The 22833-nt window shown below is 37.4% G+C and overlaps 1 protein-coding gene across 9 annotated transcripts in view; it reads right to left on the reverse strand.

Annotated features, from left to right (window-relative positions):
• sgsm2 (small G protein signaling modulator 2) overlaps positions 1 to 22833 on the reverse strand; it is a 180601-nt gene that overhangs the window by 94080 nt on the left and 63688 nt on the right. For 6 of the 9 annotated variants that reach the window (XM_081614732.1, XM_081614731.1, XM_081614728.1 and 3 more), the window contains exon 3: positions 3290 to 3418. The exons of the other annotated variants lie outside the window; for them this stretch is intronic. In XM_081614732.1, the coding sequence (XP_081470858.1) occupies positions 3290 to 3418 (129 nt within the window). The remainder of the gene's footprint in view (positions 1 to 3289; positions 3419 to 22833) is intronic. 9 annotated transcript variants of the gene reach the window in all.

A 22833-nucleotide genomic window follows, 5' to 3' on the forward strand; every position in this document is an offset into this window, starting at 1 on the left:
TGGCACTTCAAAAAATTGGTGAAGGATATCACAAAAGGTAGAATTTCTTCAGTGAGGTAAGCAACATATTTTTGAAAACATTTTCCTTGTTCTTACTTATTCTCAAGCAATGTTTGAAATCATGTTGCTAGGTAAAGAAGCTGCATATAAACCTTGCGTGTGTACATTTCTTGTTACAGGTTATATATATATATATATATATATATATATATATATATATATATATACAGGTCCTTCTAAAAAACTTAGCATATTGTGATAAAGTTCATTATTTTCCATAATGTAATGATAAAAATTAAGCTGTCATATATATTTCAGTTGGTGTGATTCATTGCACACCAACTGAAATATTTCAGGTCTTTTATTGTTTAAATACTGATGATTTTGGCATACAGCTCATGAAAACCCAAAATCCCTCTCAAAAAAATGGCATATTTCATCCGACCAATAAAAGAAATGTGTTTTAATACCAAAAAAGTCAACCTTCAAATAATTATGTTCAGTTATGCACTCAATACTTGGTCAGGAATCGTTTTGCAGCCTTAAATGTGGCGTGGCGTGGAGGCAATCAGCCTATTGCACTGCTGAGGTGTTATGGAGGCCCAGGATGCTTCGATAGCAACCTTAAGCTCATCCAGAATGTTGGATCTTGCGTCTCTCAACTTTCTCTTCACAATATCCCATAGATTCTCTATGGGCTTCAGGTCAGGAGAGTTGGCAGGCCAATTGAGCACAGTAATACCATGGTTAGTAATACCAGTGGTTTTGGCACCGTGAGTAGGAGCCAGGTTGTGCTGAAAAATTAAATCTTCATCTCCATAAAGCTTTTCAGCAGATGGAAGCATGAAGTGCTCCAAAAACTCCTGATCGATCCTTTTCCACAATCTTCCTCAGGGTCCGGTCACCTCTTCTTGTTGTGCAGCGTTTTCTGCCACACTTTTTCTTTCCCACAGACTTCACACTGAGGTGCCTTGCTACAGCACTCTGCCAACAGCCTATTCGTTCAGAAATTTCTTTCTGTGTTTTACCCTTACTGAGGGTGTCAATGATGGCCTTCTGGACAGCAGTCAGGTCAGCAGTCTTACCCATGATTGCGGTTTTGAGTAATGAACCAGGCTGGGAATTTTTAAAAGCCTCAGGAATCTTTTGCAGGTGTTTAGAGTTACTTTGTTGATTCAGATGATTAGGTTCATTGCCCGTTCAGAGAACCTTTTCATGATATGCAAATTTTTTGAGACAGGGAGTTTGGGTTTTCATGAGCTGTATGCCAAAATCATCAGTATTAAAACAATAAAAGACCTGAAATATTTCAGTTGGTGTGCAATGAATCTAAAATATATGGCAGTTTAATTTTTATCATTACATTATGGAAAATAATGAACTTTATCACAATATGCTAATTTTTTGAGAAGGACCTGTACCCAGAACAAGAATCAAACCTATCAGTTAAAACACAAAGATCCTGAGGATTTCACTCATTCCAGAGCAGAAATTAGAACAAACTTAGGCCCTGTTTACACGACAACAACTTTGCATGAAAACGGAAGAGTTTTGTTGCGTTTGTAGTGTACATTTACATGAAACCACCAAATGTTTTCTTTCAGGTTCCAGAGTGCAATGTTTCTGAAACGTACCAGTGTCCGTTGTCTTGTTAACAGAGTGGCGCAAAAAGTGGACATGCAGCGCATGCAACGCATAGGGGTGCTGCACCAGAGGGGGCGTCAAAACCCCGTCTGGAGGGGGCGCCGCGCCGATGATGTGTTATCCACTTGCGCTCCTTCACCTCATGCCCATAACGATGTAGCGAGGTTTACCTTTCATGTACCTTCGTGTCGGAGGGGGGGAGGGGTAGAGCGAGCATACCCAGGTGAAAAAAAAGTATACTTTAGTATATTTCAGACATACTTAAATTTGTGAAAGTACACTTTAAGTATACTAAGTATTAAGTGTACTACCTATAAGTATATCTGAAGTATACTAAAAGTATACTTGTACCAATTTTGAAATTAGAACTTTAAACATACTTAAACATAATTGTACCAAAATACACTTTTAATATATTAAATAAAAGTATACTTTAAGTGAACAAAATATATATTTGCCCAAGTCGAAATATACACTTTAAGAATATTTAAAATATATTTTGTGTATATTTAAAAATATATGCTCAAAATAGAATTTTTTAAAATTTACTTAACACTACTTTAAATTATTAATTTCAGTATGTTTTAAATTACATCTCAGTGTAAATTTTAGGCTAATAAAGTTTGCCTTTTTTTAACTTCTTTATTTAACCAGGTGAACCCCGTTGAGATCCAGATCTCATTTTCAAGAGGGACCTGGGCTGCAACACGCAGCAACCTGGTTACAAAATAAGACTAATTAATACATATGCAGTAGTATGTCTTTTAGGCACCTTTAAAGCGCGTTTAATGTAATATGTAGGCATACTTTTTAAGCATCTAAAAAGTATGAATGTTTAAGTGCCTTAATAATCTTTTACTATTTATTAAAATTGCATACAATAAAAAAATTATAATCATGATATAATGCTTAAAAAAGTACCCAATCCATTTTCAGATGTGTGATGTAAAACCTTATAATCAACGGCATTAACTCCAGTTCACACTCCAGACCAGATGGTGGCGGTATTGCACATTTTAATTTTTTTTAAACGCCACAAAGAGAAGAAAAAACTTGAACGCGGGGAACATAGACATAATATAAGAATAGACGCCTCATGGACCGCTCTCACCTATTGTGTCGCTGACAAGATTTAGGGCGGCCATCTTGGAGCGGTCCACCACTCCACTCAGCGGTATGTGTGTTTAGCAGGCACAATGAGGTATCAGCGCATTTAATCGATCATAACACGCTTTTTTGTTACTGGATATAAACAATTGTATTTTTTAAGTATGCTTTTAATACATAGTTCACTATATTTAAATATGCTTAGTGGCTTTAACAATAGAAAAGGAATGGAATATTCTGATATTGATGTATGATGAGCATTTTACAAAGCACACAGCCGTTCATAATTTATTTAATAAATTATTTAGTAATATCAATACATATTTATATAACTATACAAACACAAATAAATAATGATCAATACTGAATAATATATATTGGATACATGTTTATATGTATGTATCCAATATATATGTATACATACATGTATGTATGTATACATCTATCTTTCTATCTATCTATACACACATATATATATATATATGTATGTATGTATGTATGTATGTATGTATGTATATGTTTTCCAGCAGACGAGTACTAGCTTCAGAGTGATTCAGCAGCTGAGATTGAGTCCAAAATCCGATGCGAGATTCATCCGTTCCGCAGTAAATCCGTCTCTCTTTAAAGATATCTCCCACTTCTTCCTCACGTCGTGTCTTTATGAAACCTTCAAAACAAAAAAGATTTGGGATGTATCTTACTTTTGACAGAGTGAAAGAATTACATATAAATAATGGTCTTTACCACCTGTTTAAACTTTGCTGGTGAAAGTTATAACACATAATATAAGTTTTATAATATATGTTACATTGTTTCATTTCTAATGTAGGCTCTTGTGTCAGATAATCTAAGCCAATGTTAGAGAATAATAAAAATTTTTAGATTTAAGGAATCTCAGTTTGCCTTCATAGCAGGGCTGAACCCCAGTATTACACCTAGCACTATAGCTAATATTAGCTGGTATCTCACCGGTGGACATAAATACAGTAAAGTAATATTCTAATCACAAAATATACACAATAATATGTCCATCTTACTTGTGAAATGTTGTTTGTGGAGCCCTCACATCAATAGTCTATCGATTCGAACAACAATATCCCTCAGTGCTGAGGCATCTTCTGCTGTTTTGGTTGAGTAAAGTAGGAGGGACGACTGCTCCAAGATGACCGCCGTATTTCCTGCGCCGGAAATTAAGTGCCTTAATAATCTTTTACTATTTATTAAAATTGCATACAATAAAAGAATGATAATCATGATGTAATTTTTAAGAAAGTGTCCAATCCATTTTCAGATGTGTGATGTAAAACCTTATAATCAACGGCATTAGATCCAGTTCATACTCCAGACCAGATGGTGGCGGTATTGCACATTTTCATTTATTTAAAAAACGCCACAGAAGAAAAAATTGAACGCAGGGAAGATAACAGACGCTGTTCAAATTCGTCATTGTTACTCGCATAATATGTATTGCCTTCAAAGTAGAGAGGGCCTTGACAATAGTTAGTAATTTTGGTAAATTCAAGCTGGTGACGTCCTAGTCCGAGTTAGACGACAACACAACGGGACAACAACCGCTGGAAATGAAATATGTGTCACAAAAGGAGCCCGGAGGGATGAAGACTGCTAAGTGTTGCTAGCTGGTGGTAAGTTTGCTTATTAATTATCTTCGTTTAATTATAAACAATGAGGTAAAGATATATAACTTATGTTGGTTTCATAAATAATTATTTGATCAATTTTATTGTGACATGTATGATTATTACAATAGGAATCATTCAGCTTCATGTTATAACTGCATTGAGGCTGTTTGTTGCGACTTCAGTGTTTTTCAACGTTTTTGAGCCAAGGTACATTGTTTTAATTGAAAAAATCACAAGGCACACCACCAACCAAAACTGTAAACAAAGATACTCTGTAGCCCCCTTTATTACATATATTGTCATTCTTATCAAAGTGTCTTGAATGAGAATCAAATAACACAAAAATTTATTTTTATCATTTTTTACATTTCTCATTTCAAATTGCACTTAACATGTCCACTTCAAAAATACACCTAAACAGTGCCACAACACTGTCGTGTGTGATGCATGAATGTAGTAACATTCATTCCTCCCCCCACCCCCACGGAAACTTACATATATCAGCCGCACCGGGCTACAGGCCGCTGGTATCTCTGCCGCTCTCGGTTTCCCATAAGGACCCAGCAGAGGGCTGCGTCCTAATAACTGCTGGATACATTAAGAACGGTTTTGTTCATGCCGAGTTTACGTGCAGTGGCTTTATTTCCTTCCTGTACTGCCAGATCGATACTCCTCAACTTAGAAGTTGCATCGTATGAGTTTGAAAACATTTCTCCATCGTGCCTGCTGCTAGCATGTGCTTGTTCTAAATGAAAATTTGCGCATTCTTCTTTGATTTCCAATTTTGACTTCCAATGATTCACTTCCTGCTAAAAAGCCCCATGGTGGTTCAAGAAAAATCCACAGAAAAGCCGCATGTTCAAAGTTTAGGAAAGAAGTAGCAGCTTATAGTCCGGAAAATACGGTAGGTGAAATTGGATAATTTCCACGGCACACCTGACAATCACTCACGGTACACTAGTGTGCCGCGGCACAGTGGTTGAAAAACACTGCTTTAATTCATAAACTTAGCCTGGTTTTAATTAAGCTCGATAAGACAAAGAGACTTTGATATTGTGAGGTTGTTGTTATAACTCGTTCATCAATGTTTTTATCTTCAACATATGTTGCAGTCTAAGCAAATGAGGATGAAAGATGAAGCCAGAGAAATCAGGTGTTAGGAAACTAAAGACTTTCCTGTCTCAGAAGAAGTTCTGGCTCCACAACCAGATCAACAACCAGCTCTGAAGATGAACCTTCACATAGTCTTCATGATGTAAGTTTGTTTTTGTTATTTCAATGAGGAGCTTGCTACATTTTCAACAACAAAAACTGGTGTGTTACCAACACCAAGTGATTAATAAACATGATTTGATTTATAGATAACTGGAAAGAATTTTTCTCCTTGTTAATCTAACATTTCTTTTTCATACATTTTATTTAGTTGTTGGCTTTCAGAGCCCTGTGATGGACTGGTGAACTGTCCATGGTGAACCCTGCCTCTCATCTGATGGCTGCTGGAGATGGGCACCACCAGCCCCCTCACCACTCTGCAAGGATCAGTGTGTTCAGATTATGGATGGAAAGATTTTAAGGTAGTTTGCCTCCTTAAGTCCACATTTAAAACAGCTTCATAGTTAATGCCAACATCAACTGACTCTGACATTGCTGACTATTTTTTCTACTTTTAACATAAACAGGCAAAGAAGACACCCAGAAATGACACTTTGATTTCTGTTTTGGGGGGTTTTAGTTTTTTTTTTTTAGCTATGGTCTTAAACTTTTGATCAACTGAAAAAAATCATGTTTGAGTGTAAATGCAGTTTTCAATTAATTCCCCCACAAAAGTTTTTGTCTCTTACGCTGATTTCTTCTTTTAACATTGTGAATCTCTACTTAGAACCTTCTTAAGATCCAACAGCGCAAAATGCAAATTCTTGCAGTTTTTTAACTGGTCTTAAGATTTTGATCAGGAGAGTATTATTCAGGTGGATGTTAACACATAAATCGGTGCTCCCCCCACTCGAAGGCAGGTACGTGAAGGAGCATACACGCTACATTTCTCAGGTGGATGTGTACACAACATATGCTTGCTTTCCCCCCGAAGGTACATGAAAGGTAAAACTCGCTACATTTACCCCGTTATGGGCGCGAAGTGGAGGAACGTAAGGGCGCTCAAGTGGATGCAAACACATCATCAGCTCACCGCCTCCTCCAGACGGGGTTTTAACGCCCTCTCTGGTGCAGCGCCCGTATGCGTTGCATGCGCTGCATGCCCACTTTTTACCCCACTGTCTCTATGGGTCATTTAGAAAGGACAGGCTAGCAGTGCGTGAATTAAAGGTAGCAAAAGGAATTAATGTCCATCACTATGTTTTACATTATAATGCACCCCTTTTGTCTGTGTTTAAGCACTTTCCTTCCTGTAAGGGCCATTTTTCCAACAAATGTTATGTTATGAGGACCCACTGCTCCTTATTGGGTCCAAAGCCTGGACCCAAGAAGAAGAAATGTGTGTGGGTTACAGATTTGGGTTAATGTTAGGCATCTATTGGTCATCATTAGGTTAAGTGTAAGCGTCAAAATTAGACTATAGAAATTAATGAAAAATGAATGGAAATCAATGAAAAGTCATTGTGAAGATAGAATAACATACATATGTGTGTATGCATTTGTGTATGTGTGTGTATAGTCTTACATTAGCTTTCAGATGGGAATCAGTGATTAGAGAGTTGAAGAGGAGGGTTAGATGAAACATTAGGGCTCGGTTGTTTCTAGGGAAACGCCAGAATGGAGCAGGATGTAAGCAGCTCTCCCATGGAAGTAGTTATATCCCACTCCTCTAATTCTACTGCTCTCTCTCTCTCTCTCTCTCTCTCTCTCTCTCTCTCTCTCGACTGTCTCACTAATTCGCTCTCCCATGGAAGTAGTTATATCCCACTCCTCTAATTCTACTGCTCTCTCTCTCTCTCTCTCTCTCTCGACTGTCTCACTAATTCGCTCTCCCATGGAAGTAGTTATATCCCACTCCTCTAATTCTACTGCTCTCTCTCTCTCTCTCTCTCTCTCTCTCTCTCTCTCTCTCTCTCTCTCTCGACTGTCTCACTAAATCATGTTTTGGGTGTCTGTGGCTCTGATGAATCATCAGATGCTTCCTAATATGATTGGTATCATTCTTTGAAAGAGGAAGAAAATATGAACAAATAAAAGTCTTAATGTTGATATAACTGACACCAGCAGAGCAAAGGGATGGCTCTGTGCTACAACATGTCCCAAAAAAGAAACCTGCAGATTTATGCAGTGTGTAGTCACTCCCCCTTCTTGTGGAATAATGTAAAAATAGTACAAATGTGTCCAAGAAGACTTTTAAAAAAAGTTAGTCAGCTAAAAACATGTGCTCACTTATATTTTAGTAAAGATTTTCCTGTAAAAGACAGAAAGAAAGAAAAAAGCCTCCTTGAATAATCTTTTGCTTTTGTGAGTCATCCATAATTGTGTTGTGAAACACTGGGGCTACACATCCATGGGCTTGGTGGCAGTTTGTTCTGTAGCTCTCCACTGAGATCATCAACTGATCTAATTAAGGCTAAGCTAATTAGGCAGCAGAGCTTGTCTCCCGTTCTATCTATAAATGTCAGTAAAATTCTGTCAGTTTTCATTCTTTATCATTCATATGACCTAAACTATCAACAAGTTCCCAGTTAAGTTAGAGCATTTTCTTTTAATATGGAAGTAAAATAGTTCTATGTTGTATATCAAAGAATAGATTGATCATGTAAAGCCATGCTTTAATACATCTCTTGTCTTGTTTGTAACGAACATTGAAATATATTAGTTGTCTTATAAGTAAGGTCAGTTTTAACACATTAGGTTTGTTAGTTTCAGTTATTTCTAGCCCTTATGTATGTCTGAAACTACTAAATTTGCAATTGGAACCAATTAATCCATCAGTTTATTTGCATAGCAAATTTTAGCTGCACACATGGACAAAATTCTTGGTACACCTACAATGGTCACAGAAATAACTTGAATCTGACAAAGGTAATAATGAATAAAAATTCTATGAAATTTTTATTCATTATATGTTTGAAAAGATGTATGTTGCTTTTCAAACATAAATCAACAAAATTATTTTAAAAAGTAAATGAAATAGACCTGGACAAAAATGATGGTACTCCTGAAAATAAGGTGACCAAAGGAGCCATGTTAAATCAAGGTATGTCCACTACTTATGATCACCATTTCACAGATATTAAGTAATCTGTCAGTGGACCTATATACAGAGCTACTGTGCTGTTTTGTGACATGGTGTGTACTACAGGCCTGGACCAGAAGAAATGAAGGAAAGAGTAGTCTCAGGAGATTTAACTGTTTAAACAGCTTTTACAGTAATTTTGCTGGTGAATGGAAGATTGGAACTCTGTAGTAGTGATTTGTCCAGGTTGTTGTTTTTTATTAGTGGTTTGATAACTGACAAAAGTCTGGAGGAAAAGACTCGATGAGAGGGATAAGTTTACTATTTGAATCAGATTAGATGCAATGACAAGCAGAACTTTCTTAAGGGAAACTGTGGTATCAATACATAGAGAAGCTTAATTGATATCTAATTTCCTTTAAGTTTTTGTAGTTGAAATTTAGTCATTTATTCTTTGAGACCCCGCCTCTCGCCCATTGACCGCTGAAGATAGGCACCAGTACCCCTCCCAACTTGCATCCTCAAGGCAGCAGGGAAACTTTCAATTTCAAATTACACCACCTTCAAATGTTTTGCAGTGTAAGTTCCTGTTGAAGTGCAGTGAATCTGTTTTTCAGTGGAATTTCCACAGAATGTGTCGTGGCTCGGGCTTGTTGCTAAATCCTTGGATGTGAGGTCGGTGGGTATTTCAGCTTAAAGCTGGCCACACTGACTGTTAAGCTTTAACAGTCAGATCTGACTTGATGCTGTTGGTCATCAAGTTAGATCCAAAGTGTGAGACTTTTGTTTCAGCTTAACTCCCAGAGAGTTCCAGGGTGAGCTGCTTGTTGAGCACCAAATGTGCATCAAGTATTTTTTACAAGTTGATTTTAAAAAAAATCTTAAAGAGCCTTGTATATTGTGTATATCAATCAATCAATCAATCAATCAATCAATCAATCAATGAATCAATCAATCAATCAATCAATCAATCACTTTATTTTGGTAAATTGTCCACATTAAACACAGAAAACAACAAAAGAAAAAAAATAAGAAGCCCATAATTTACCAAAAAAGGAATAGGCTGAAGCCAAGCTTATTCTTGCCTACCCTATATTATACCCAACAACCTACCAAGATATCTGCACAATACATATATAAATCTCATAACAGAGTAAGATGTTATCATTTTACATTTTAGAGCTCTTTTAAAGCTCACCAAGAAACTTAAAATCATCATTCATTTCATTCCACAGTTTCACACCAATAACTGAAACACATCTACACTTTATCTGGCTCTTCTCTTTTGCACATTCAAATATAAACAAACCTCGCAAATTATATTTATTCTCTTTCAATTTAAATAATTTCTGAATACCAGAAGGAAGACTTTTGTTCAATACTTTATACATAATTTCCAGTATTTTTATATAAACAATATCTTTAAATTTTAATGCTTTACATTGAATGGAGAGTTTATCAGTTGGTTCATGGTATCCCACCTTATTAATAAGCCTTATAGCTTTTTTTTTGCAACTTAACTAATATATCAATATTTATTTTACTTGCATTTCCCCAGATTTCTGAATAATAAGACAAATAAGGCATAACCAAAGAGGAATATATAATATGCAAACCTTCAACATTTACTAAATCTTTTATTTTAATAAACAACATTCCAATAGTTTTTGCAACTTTATTTCTAATATATTCTATGTGAGGCTTCCAACTAAGTTTATTGTCTATAATAATTCCTAAAAATTTTGTCTGAAGCTCTTTCAATTTCAACTCCATTTATGCATAACTTTACATTATTATGGATTCTATTACCAGAGAATACCATGAATTTAGTTTTTCCTTCATTTAATGACAACTTATTATAATCAAACCATGTTTTCAACTCAGCTTATTATTTTTCTTCTGTTTTTATTATTTCATCCATATTTTTTCCCAGAAAAAAAGAAATTTGTATCGTCAGCAAACATAAACGTCAGAATTTTGGATACTGCAAAAATATTATTTTATCTATTGGTTAATGCCACCATAACATGTAACGGTGCTGGTGCAGGATGATTGTACAATTTTGTCTAAAACCAAAACATTTACAATGACTACAAATTCTTGTACACCAGTAAAATCTGTAAATCTAAGAAAAAAGGACAAACAGTGGGGGAAAAAGGTATACAATTCAGAACTAGTTTTTCACATTTTCCCCTCTTACAAGGGAGAGCTCTAAAATGTCCACCATAAACCCCTATCAAACTGTGAAAGACTAAAAAAGTCCAGACAATTTTGCTGTATAAATTTTAAAATATTAATTAGTATTTTTTGCACTAAATAAGTATTTTATCAGCTACCAACCAGCAAGGACTCTGAGGACAGTTCTCCCACCCTCAGTGGAAAATGAATCCAAAGATGTTACAACATGAAAGTACTTGTTGTTGTTCCACAGAGATGGAACTGGTCCTCTACATGCCAGAATCATGGCTTAAGGTCGTACAGCCACATCTCTGGAATCTTAACTATTGCAGATGAAGCAGTGGTGAAGGACACAAACCATGACCAGTGGGGAAACAGCTTCCTGGGAATAGGCAGCAGCAGCATCATCAGCTGAGTTCTTGTTCTATAACATGTTCAAATGTTAGGGGGTTGACCAAAAAAGTTTTTGGAGTTTTGCTTTAATCGGATACAATAATACATGAAAAGTAAAACAGTAAAGTCCTTCCTTTTCTTCTATTCCACATCCTCACTCACAATAAGGGTCTTTTCTGATGTGAAAAATAAATGTAAGTATTCAACACAAATTGTCTAATTATTTCAAAATAAACTATGCAATTTTCTGCATTTAAATTTTTGGTTCAGTTTCTCAAAGTTGAAGTGTAATAAATATTACAGACATCTTCATTCTTTGAAAGAGAGGAAGCTTGGAAAACAGACAAGTCTTTACTTAAAGACTTGTCTGAAAGTAATAACAGCTCTGACTTTGCCTAATAATGGGCCCAATCTCTTTGACTCATGTAACCGGTTAATTTAGGCTTAGAGTGGCTGAAATTTAAAGATTTTGACTGTTCAATTTTCTTTCAAAATTTAAAACATTAGCATCCTAAACTGGAATTAGTAAAAATTATTGTGCATTCCTCTCTACTAGTAAATTTGGAAAGATATAATTCTATCTCTAAGGGACATTCAGATAAACTTTCACAACAGGCAAAGGATGCTTGGAATAGATTCTGCCTGGGAGCTATTTTTATTCATTTAGCAGCTTTATACATATCTGGCTTTATGAGTCATGCTGCTGATCATGAGACAGGTGCAACAGGAAACAGAAAGAGAGACAGCCTGGAAGTTTGGCCAAATACTGAACACTAGCCTGAGAGAAATGGAAGTTATTATAAAGAGAAAAGTAACATGAAGGTGTAGAAATATGCAACAAAAGAGTGCATACTGCAAGGAAGCTAGCAGACACTAATTCTATTTCTAGTCTGCCTTGTCCAAAGTCTCCCAATCCTCCCCCAACCGGTCGACGCTTCAGAGGATAAAATGACCTCCCTGCAGTCTAGACCTAGCCCAGCTCAACACTTGTAGGATTAGTTTGGTCATGCTTTAATTGAATGCAAAAGAGAAAAAAGAACAGATCAACCAATAATGTCTCCATTTGATTCGCCCTACCAGAAAGCTTTGCAGCGTTAGGTAAGGTTGACTTCACAGTTGACATGTGAAGTCAACTGAGAGGTTGAAAAAACAAAGGGTTAAGAACATTCTAAATGAAAATAAAAACAGAATAATAAAAAATGTTCAACACAATTATTAGTAGCAGCTTCCATCCGCAACCATTGCTATTTGTCAAGTAACAGCAAAGAAGGTGGAAAGCTGGAGTGTCACTTATTTTCTATATATTAAGCCAAGAAATAAATAGAAATGCACATCGAACTACAAAAACTGGGTGGTGTTGGCTTAACATATCTGATGTTTGCCATTTGACATTCAGTGACAGCAGGAAAGAACTGAAAACATGAATGATTACAGAGAAGGACTAGCAATGCTTCAAACAGGCGTGGATTGGTTGTGGGGTGATACACCATAAGACCAGGGCGAGTAGAAACAGGAAATGACTAGCATTTTTCACTTCTTGTCGCTCTTTCTGCTTCTGTGTGGGATGCAAGGGAACCACAGCTTTCTGATGCCCCTTCCATCCTACAGGAGAAGTGGATGGACGAAGGGAGCGAGCAGAGATGGTCATGGGTGAGGTGGGTTGCCATAGTAACCACTCTGCATGTTTTTTTTTTGTTGTTGCCATTGGATATGGACTGCTGCTGCAGAGTTTCTGTGCAGAGCTTCCTTCATAATAGAACCGATTTAGCCTCTCTCTTTTACACCTCACAAAGTTGCAACCTTGGCTCCTGAAGGAGAATCATGAAAGCTTTTTACAGAGAAAGATGCTGTTTCTGCTGTGACTAAGACTGCTGCTCCTGAGATGCAGGCTCATGCTACGATGAATGTATGTTGGAACTGGTTGGCTGAAGAAAGGGCTTAGCAAAATGAAATTATGAGAGGGATGAGTCAAAGTGGAAATAAGGGTTTTGGGAGCAGAGAGGATGAGAGCACACATGGAGCATGTGAATGGGAGGCCAGTTGACCAGACCGCAGCTGTGTAACGCTTACACAGTATTTAATCAGTTTCTGCATTTACTACAGATTAGAACACATATAAAATACATTGCACACTGATAAAAATGTTTCTGTGGTGAAATGAATTTAATATAACTGAATCTGTAAAATCAAAGATAACATTTAAGTAGTAATTTTTATGGTTGTACTAAGAGCCTGTCTAAGTTCATCCACTTAACAAAAAACAATATTATCTTTACTGTGTTTCATTTGGTGTTTCAAAACACCAAATACTACCCATCAGTTATCAGACTTCCCCAGCACCAACGGACCAGCAGTATATGAATAAAAATTTTGTGCTAAAAAAATGAAGTTAATGCTTGAGATTCAGGACATCCCCAGACGTTACTCCATTTCTGCTGAAGCAAACCTAAAAACAAAGAAGAAAATTTGTAGTTGTAGAAATCTACAACTGATTTCGGTTGAAAAATAAAATATGCTCTGATTACACAATGTTTTTTAATGTAGGTTAACAAAATAATGCTGTTGCTGGTGACGTAGGCAGAAAAAATACATTTGATGAGAATAACACTTAAGACAAAGCTGAAGTTGGTTTCCAAATGCACCTTCCAATTCAGGAAATGGCTAATGGCCTCCACCTATTTTTTCAATACCATCAGCATTTTTAATTTACTCTAGTTAAAAAACTATGACACCCAGACTCTTCAAACCTGGACTAGATTATTCTCAACTATCCATCCATCCATTTTCTTACACCCTTGTCCCTCAGTGGGGTCGGAAGGGTTGCTGGTGCCTATCTCCAGCTAGCGTACCAGGCGAGAGGCGGGGTACACCCTGGACAGGTCGCCAGTCTGTTGCAGGGAAACACAGAGACACACAGGACACACAACCATGCACACACACACACTCACACATAGGGGGAATTTGGAGAGGCCAATTAACCTGACAGTCATGTTTTTGGACTGTGGGAGAAAACCCACACATGCAAAGGGAGAACATGCAAACTCCATGCAGAAAGACCGGTGCCGGGAATTGAACCCAGAACCTTCTTGCTGCAAGGCAACAGCTCTACCAACTGCGCCACTGTGCAACCCTATTCTCAACTAATAGCATAATATTTAAAACCAATAGTGGGATTTGTAAAACTTTTATTTGATTTGTGAAACTTCAGTAAAGAGCAGTTCTAGTGTTATCCAAAGCATAAAAATGGTGAAATCAACTTTTATTGAAGTTTCACAAATCACACACTTGGTTTTAAATATTATGCTTTTAGTTGAGAATAATCTAAAGAGGTTCTCATTTTGTTATTGTGTGAAACAGCAGGGTTTACAATTAATGGAGTTACTGTTATTTGTCATGTAAACAAAGAATTATCTAATTTGTATTTCTGCTTGATCCTACAGCATCAGCAGCAAGATTCTTTTAACTCTGATCCTGCAGTTGAGAGTGGCTCAGGATACTCTGGTGTCCTGAACTCGCCACAGTATTAACAGTCCTTGTGCACTAGCTAAAGTTACTAACTAGCAGGTGCTAGCTCATTGTGCTGAGAACCCTGTAAGCAATGATTTCACAGTGTGCTTGCAAATTTAATTTACCACATTAATAGTAAAGTTATGCTTTGCTTAATCTACTTGACAAAATTAAGTTTGCTTTACTTGGATTTTCTTTTTCATGTAGCAAAATAAGTAAGCATTATAAACAAACAGTCTTGCTAGAAAAACATAAATAAGACAACTAACTATTTGCATAATTTATTTAAGTAGATAGGGCAGAATATTTTAATCAGTGTATATTAATCCATTTCTAACAGATATTGTCTGTTCATAGGAGAAATAAACATCTCAACCTCCAGCCTTTAATATCTCACAGCCCAGCTCTCTATTATGTGTTATATTCAAACATTATCACCTCGTGATTCACACCTAGTCTTTCTACCTCATCCTCCACTCTCACCCAGTATTTCTCTTTTCATTTTGTAACATACAACACCTCCTCTCTGTCTGTTCCTCTTCTTTTCTCAGTTTTTTCATTATGTTTATTAATTGTAACGGTTTCTTTACTGACAGAAGCCAGGCTGCAGGAAATTTGAGAGTCATAATACAGTTTGATAGCTTAAGGAACTGACTGAATACTTCACCACAAAAGGTTAAATTCTATGTCAAGCTACAGTTACAAACCCTAGTTCTCTCTGGCCACAACATCCTAATATCCCCTTCCATCTGCTTACTTGGTAATCTAGAACAGTGTTTTTCAAGCACTTTTCCGCGAGTGATCATCAGGTGTGCCGTGGAAATTATTCAATTTCACCTACGGTACCATATTTTCCAGACTATAAACTGCTACTTTTTTCCTAAGCTTTGAACCATGTGGATTGTAGCCCGGTGTGGCTTTTCTGTGGATTTTTCTTCAACCACCAGGGGGCTTTCTAGCAGGAAGTGAAGCATTAGAAGTCAAAATTGTAAATAAAAGAAGAATGCGCTAATTTTCATTTAGAACAACCACATGCTAGCAGCAGGCACGATGGAGAAATGTTTTCAAACTCATATCATGCAGGTTTTAAGTTGCACTTAAGCTCGGTGTGAACGAAACCATGGTTCGGCTTTGGAGACGGAGTGCTGCGTCCAGCAGATTTATTAGGACGCAGCACTCTGCTGGATCCTAATGGAAAACCGGGAGCAGCTTCCATTTTTTTTTTTTTAATTGAAGGTGCTAGTATGGTGCGCTCAATAGTCCGAAAAATACGGTAATTGGTTTTTTAAAAAAAATTTTGAAAATAAATTATCTGCAAATAATGCCATTTTCGAGTGTCTGCTGTAGTAGTAGCGGCGTAATCATGTAATTTTCTTATCACTAGATGGCAGTACAGAGCATTTTACATTAAAACGAGAATTAGTGATGCATGAATGTAGCGGTGAGAGCACTGTATCTAGCAAGACTGTGATGACAGTGATGGAAAAGACAGTGAAGCTCAGCAGTAGTTGGAAAGAGCATGAGTCCATTTCCCACAACATATGTGTGAAGTGAGCTTCTCAAGCCTGGCTACTATAAAAACTAAAAACAGAGAGAGACTGAGAGCTGTTGAGGAAGAGCTTTGTCTTTCTTCAATTTCTGCCAGAAAATTAGCTGTTTTCATCCAAACATGCACAGGTTTCACACTAGGTGGGTAAAATATACAGACATTTTATATTTAAAATATATTGACATTTTGTACATATAAAAAGCACTTTATTGTAACAGTGAATATGAAGTGAGATGTTTTCCAAATATTATTGCTTCTTTCAGAATAAGAATTATTTTCTGTATTCTGGCAATAAGAATGCTTGTGGATTAGTTTGTAAAACACTTTTATGTTTTCTACAACTTCTTTAAATTTAACACCACAGTGTTGTGGTACTGTTCAGGTGCATTTTTGAAGTGGATATGCTAAGTGCAACTTGAAATAAGAAATGTGGGGGACTTCCGGGAAGGCAATGGAGAAGACGGACGCATAATTTTGCTGCTCCGCCAAACCCACAATAAATAGCCTACAAAGTAATGAAAAGTGATAAATGTCTACTAAACTAAAAGGAAAGGGCACAAAAGGACTGAGTTCCAGTCAAAATACAGAGAAGAAAGATATGAAGGCTGGTAGAAAAGACGACGTTACAGCGGGCTCCAAACAGCTAACGCTAGCCGAAGCTACACCGTTGAAAGCTACAGGAGATGCTAGCGGGGAAACAGCGATGCTAACGGAATTACGAAAACTGCGGCAGGAGAACACCGACTCATTCCGGGACCTGAAGAGCTCTCTAAACCGGGTAGAATCATCCATGGAGGATTTAAAGAAACGAACAGAGGGTCTGGACAGAAGATTGACTGAGGCGGAGGACAGAGTAAGTGCAACGGAGGACAGAAGTACACGGCAGGAGAGAGCACTGGGACACTTGCTAGAAAGAGAAGCTATTCTCACGGCTAAATGTGATGACATGGAAAACAGACTCCGCCGTAATAACATCAGGCTGTATGGCGTCCCAGAGGGAGCAGAAAAAGAAGACATGGTGAACTTTATTACAGAGTTTCTGAGTTCTTCTCTAGAGTTTCCAGAAGAAGTTGTCATTAAACTAGAAAGAGCACATAGAGCGTTAGGCCCAAAACCTAAAGCCGCGGTGGCGCCCCCAAGATCCATTATAGCTCGGTTTCTGGACTTTAATGTAAAACAAAGAGTGCTGATGCAAGCTTGGAAGCAAAGAAACATAAAATATCTGGAGCACACAATCTATTTCGACCATGACTACTCACCTGACTTGCAGAAGAAAAGGAAAAAGGTCCGAGAGGTAATAAAAAAGCTAAAAGAAAAGAACATTAAAGCCCAGTCACCATACCCAGCCCAGCTGAAACTCTTCTTGAATGGGGGCACAAAGCTTTTTCCCTCACTTCTGGCAGCACACTCTACACTGAAAGATCTCGGCATTGAATCATCCCTGGAGGACAGAGAGATACTGGAAGAGGAGTTGACACGGGATGGATGGACAACCCAGGGGAAGAAGAGGAAGAGCCAACAGCTGAACCCTGCTGAGATCAGAGCCATCATCCATGGTGACAACAGAAAGGAGAGAGCTGCTGGTCGTGAGTAGGGTCGTCATGTCAATCAAGTCTAGAACTGGATGTAAGGTTAATAGAAAAAAAAAAAACATGTGGAAAAGAATATAGAAGACAATGGACAATAGTTGTAGAATACAAGAAAAAACAAGACTAGACCTGTAAGGGAGTATCATTTATCATAAAATATTGACTTAAATACATAGATTCAGGCTATAACATAATTGTTGGAAAAAATAAAAGCTACAAAACGGTGGGGTCGGGGGAAGGAGGAAATTGGATGAAGCAAACTTTACAACCATGGCGGTGTGAGGACACTTTGGGGACATCCTGGAGGACCATCGCCAAGGCACTTTGTGCACAACACCCAGAGAGCCTTGTCTCTCTGCCCAAAGAAGATCGGGGGTGGGGACCCCCTGAGTTTGTTTGTATGGTTATGTTTGTGTTCACTTTATTTCAGGGGCAAACCACTGGGGTATTGGAAGTTCACAGTTGTTTTTCATGTTCAAAAAAACTCTTTTATTTCTTTAATGTTTTGTGTTTCTCGGCAAACAATATTCTCTATGTAACTATGGCTTTTGACATTGCTCTAATTACAGTTATTAAGTACAGTTTCGAGGGAGAAACAAGTCATTTAGGTATGCTTATAGAGGGGAGGAAGAAGGGGGAAAACGAAAAGGAAGAAAAAGGGAAAACAACAACAAAAAAAAAAACAACCTTAAATTATAAAAATGGATACATTAACAGTAATCACTTATAATATTAATGGATTAAATAATCCAATAAAGAGAAATAAAACCCTGACCCAGCTGAAAAGACTGAACTGTTCAATTGCAATGCTTCAGGAAACCCACCTTAATGAGACGGAACATAATAAACTCAGAAGGGCGTGGGTGGGACAGGTTTACAGTGCTTCAAGTGACAGGAGCCGGCAGAGAGGAGTTGCCATTTTATGTCATAGATCACTAGGCTTTGTTTTAGAGAACAAGTATGAAGACAAAAAGGGACGCTATATTTTGGCGATAGGTACAATTGGAGGGGTGAAAATATCCCTTTTAAACATTTATGCGCCTAATCAAGATGATCCTAGCTTCTTCAAGGACATCTCAGCTCTTCTGACAACAAAAGCTGACGGATTTATAATAGCTGGAGGGGATTTTAACTGTGTGATGAACCAAAAAATGGATAAATACCCATGTGAACAGAGATCAGTGTCCCAGAAGGCTAAAATTCTGCCCAGTTTGATTGGAGAAATGGGGCTGGTAGATGTATGGCGTCAAACCCACCCGAAAGAACGTGATTACACTTTTTTCTCGAAGGTTCATGGAAGCTATTCCAGAATAGATCTCTTTTTTGTTTTAAAGAGGGATGCACATAAAGTTACAAATTGTCATATTGAACCAATAACAATATCAGACCACAGTCCAGTTGTTATGAAAATAAACCTAGAGAATGATAAACAACCCAAACAGTGGAGAATGAACGTTTCACTTCTAAACTACCCAGAAATAGTTCAAAGAATTAAGACAGACTGGACAGAGTACATGGAACACAATGACAATGGGGAAGTATCAGTCTCCACCCTTTGGGAAGCTGCTAAAGCTGTGCTGAGGGGGAAGCTAATTTCTTTGTCATCCCAAATAAAAAGAGAACGCGATAAAAAACAAGTAGAATTAGAATATTGCATACGACAATTGGAGGCGGATCATAAAAAGACTAAGGATGAAACTACTTTAAAATCTCTTGGTGAATACAGACAAACACTGGATATTCTGCTGACACATAAGGCAGAGGGGGCATTACGGTTTGCCAATCAAAAGTATTATGAATCAGGGAATAGGGCCAGCAGGCTACTAGCACTAGTACTACCATACATCTACCAGCAGGCTGGTAGATGTATGGCGTCAAACCCACCCGAAAGAACGTGATTACACTTTTTTCTCGAAGGTTCATGGAAGCTATTCCAGAATAGATCTCTTTTTTGTTTTAAAGAGGGATGCACATAAAGTTGCGCAAGAAACAGGCAGATCGCACAGTGGAAAAGATAATGAACCCCTTGACAGGGAAAATACTGTCCCAACCTAAGGACATTGCAGAAGCTTTCTCAGCTTACTATGAGACACTTTATGACTCAGAGGACATAGAGAGCAAAGTGGAGAAGATTGAGAGTCAATTGAGTAAAATTAAGTTATCAAAATTAACAGAAAGTGATGCCAGGGCAATGAGGGATCCAATCACAAAACAGGAAATTGAGGAGGTCATAAAAAACTTAAAGAACAACAAGGTGCCAGGAGTTGATGGATTCCCTGCGGAATTTTATAAGCATTTTAAAGCTGAGGTCACACCCCTATTACAAAGAGTATTTAATTACGCCCTCACAAATGCGGACCCCCCAAAGGCTTGGTCAGAAGCAATAATATCTATAATTCCCAAAGAAGGTAAAGACCCCATTAATTGCTCGTCTTACAGACCAATAAGTTTGCTCTGCTGTGATTTAAAAATTTTAACTACAATACTGGCAAATCGAATTCAAAAATGTATCCACTCAATACTCAAACCAGACCAAACAGGGTTTATAACGGGTCGTCTAGGGATAAATAATATTAGGAGAACTTTAAATGTGATCTTGGTGGCGAGACAAAAACAGGATCCTTCAATGCTTCTCAGCCTGGATGCTGAGAAGGCATTTGATAGGGTGGACTGGCAGTATCTGAAGCACACACTGGAAAAAATGGGATTTCATAGAGATTTCATCAAGTGGATAAGTGTGCTATATTCTGGACCCACATCCAAAGTACGGGTGAATGGATACTCCTCAAAGAACTTTGGTTTAAAAAGAGGAACTAGGCAGGGATGCCCCCTTTCACCTCTACTATTTGCTATTAGTATCGAGCCTCTGGCAGAAAGGATACGGTCAGATCCTAGAATCCATGGAGTAACAGCAGGAGGAGTAACCCATAAAATCTCATTGTATGCAGATGACATTATTCTGTATATTTCTAACCCTCTGAGCTCAATACCCAGTCTCATGTCTAGCTTAAAAGAGTTTGGAGAAATCTCAGGCTACAAAATTAATGAAACCAAGTCTGAAGCCATGATGTTAGTGGGCAAATGGCCTACAGGTTTAGATAAAGAGGTCAATTTTAATTGGTCCAAGAAGGGTTTCAAATATTTAGGTGTGATGATTACACCACAAACCTCGCAACTATTTAATGGAAATTATGGTAGATTAATCACACAAATAAAGTCCGACCTGAATAGATGGGAGATTCTTCCTCTGTCCCTTTTGGGCAGAATAGAAACGGTGAGAATGAACTTACTCCCGAGAATAATGTATCTATTTCAGGCACTACCTATTTGGATACCTGCCCCCACTTTTAAAATTTTGGATAAAATTATTAATAATTTCATTTGGCAAAGGAGGAAACCAAGAATCAGACAGAAATTATTACTAAGCCCAAGAGAAAAAGGTGGCCTTGGACTGCCTAATCTGAAACTGTACTACTGGGCAGCACAACTTCGTGTTGTAGTCGAGTGGCTGGTACAGGATGAGGAGACGAACTGGATTGGTTTGGAGAACAATGCATGCCCCCTGATACCTCTTGAAGTGGTGCCATTTATGGAGGGGAAAAAATGGAAGGATCTGAAAATTGAAAATGAGTGGATTAATTGTACATACAGAATTTGGTCTCTAGTGAGGAAGAAAGTAGGAGCACCTTTAACAATATCACGCATAATAAAAATAGCCAAGATTACTGACTTTTTTCCAAACAAATTGGATACGGGTTATCAGAGATGGGCCCAGAAAGGATTAACACGAATTAATCAGTTATTTAGTGGAGAAATTCTTAAGTCATTTAAACAGTTGCAAGATAAACATGATCTATGTTCTAAAGATTTCTATAAGTACTTACAATTAAGGGATTATCTTTTATCACACAAAGAATGGTCTGCTGTGAAACAAAACACTTTACCTTTAGAAAACTTTATGATAAAAAGTGTAGAGGAAAATAATAAGAGGAAGATCATATCCAATTTATATAAACACCTACGGACACACTTCTCTGACAATTCTATAGATGTGAAGCAAAAGTGGGAACTAGAAATGAATATTGTTGTTGAAGATGGGGAATGGGAGGAGATTTGTGAAAAAGGTTTTAAGATCACCCACAGTCCAGGCTGGAAGGAATTTGACTGGAAATTAAGAATGAGATTCTTCAAAACACCCCTCAGTATTTCAAAATATGACAGAAATGCTACAAATTTGTGCTGGAGGAACTGTAATCAGATTGGGGATCACACGCACATCTTTTGGGACTGCCCAGTATTGATTCCATTCTGGCAGGGGGTTCAGACAGAAATTCAAAAAATATTTAAGTTCACGTTACCACTGAACCCACTGCATTACATATTGGGTTTGACCCCAGGAGGAAATTTGGGGAAAAGGGAAGTCCAGTTATTACAGATCCTTCTACTGGTTGCAAGGAAAATGATAACTCTGTCATGGCTCAAGCCTTTACCTCCCACCCTTCAACAATGGCAAGAGAGATTGAAGAATGTGTATGTAATGGAAAGGATAACAGCAAAACTTCATGTAAAAATGGACATTTTTCTGAGTGTATGGACTCCGGCTATTTCCCACTTTGGATGGCCACACAGATAAAGATGCTATGGGTTATAAAAAGCTGTCGGTCCCCTTTGCATGTTTCTCTTCTGATGGAAGACATTGGATATGTGCACCACCCTTTTTGGTGAGCCCATGTTGTCCCCTTTCAAGAATGTCAATTGGTCAATTATGGAAATGGATTTAAATGTTTGCTGGGCTTTTGTTTGTTTGTTTGGGTTTTTTTTTTTTTTTTTCAGTTTTACTGTGTACTTGAATGTGTGTGTGTATGTATGTATATGTATATGCACACATGTGTACATATGTTGGATTAAAAATATTCTTAAATAAAGAATGTTCAAAAAAAGAAATAAGAAATGTAAAATGTGATAAAAATACATTTTTGTGTTAATTTGATTCCTATTCAAGAGACTTAGATAAGAATGACTATATGTAATATAGGCAGCTACAGAGTATCT

Source organism: Poecilia reticulata, chromosome 13 (assembly GCF_904066995.2).
Source record: "Poecilia reticulata chromosome 13, P_reticulata-male-v2, whole genome shotgun sequence".
NCBI lineage: Eukaryota > Metazoa > Chordata > Actinopteri > Cyprinodontiformes > Poeciliidae > Poecilia > Poecilia reticulata.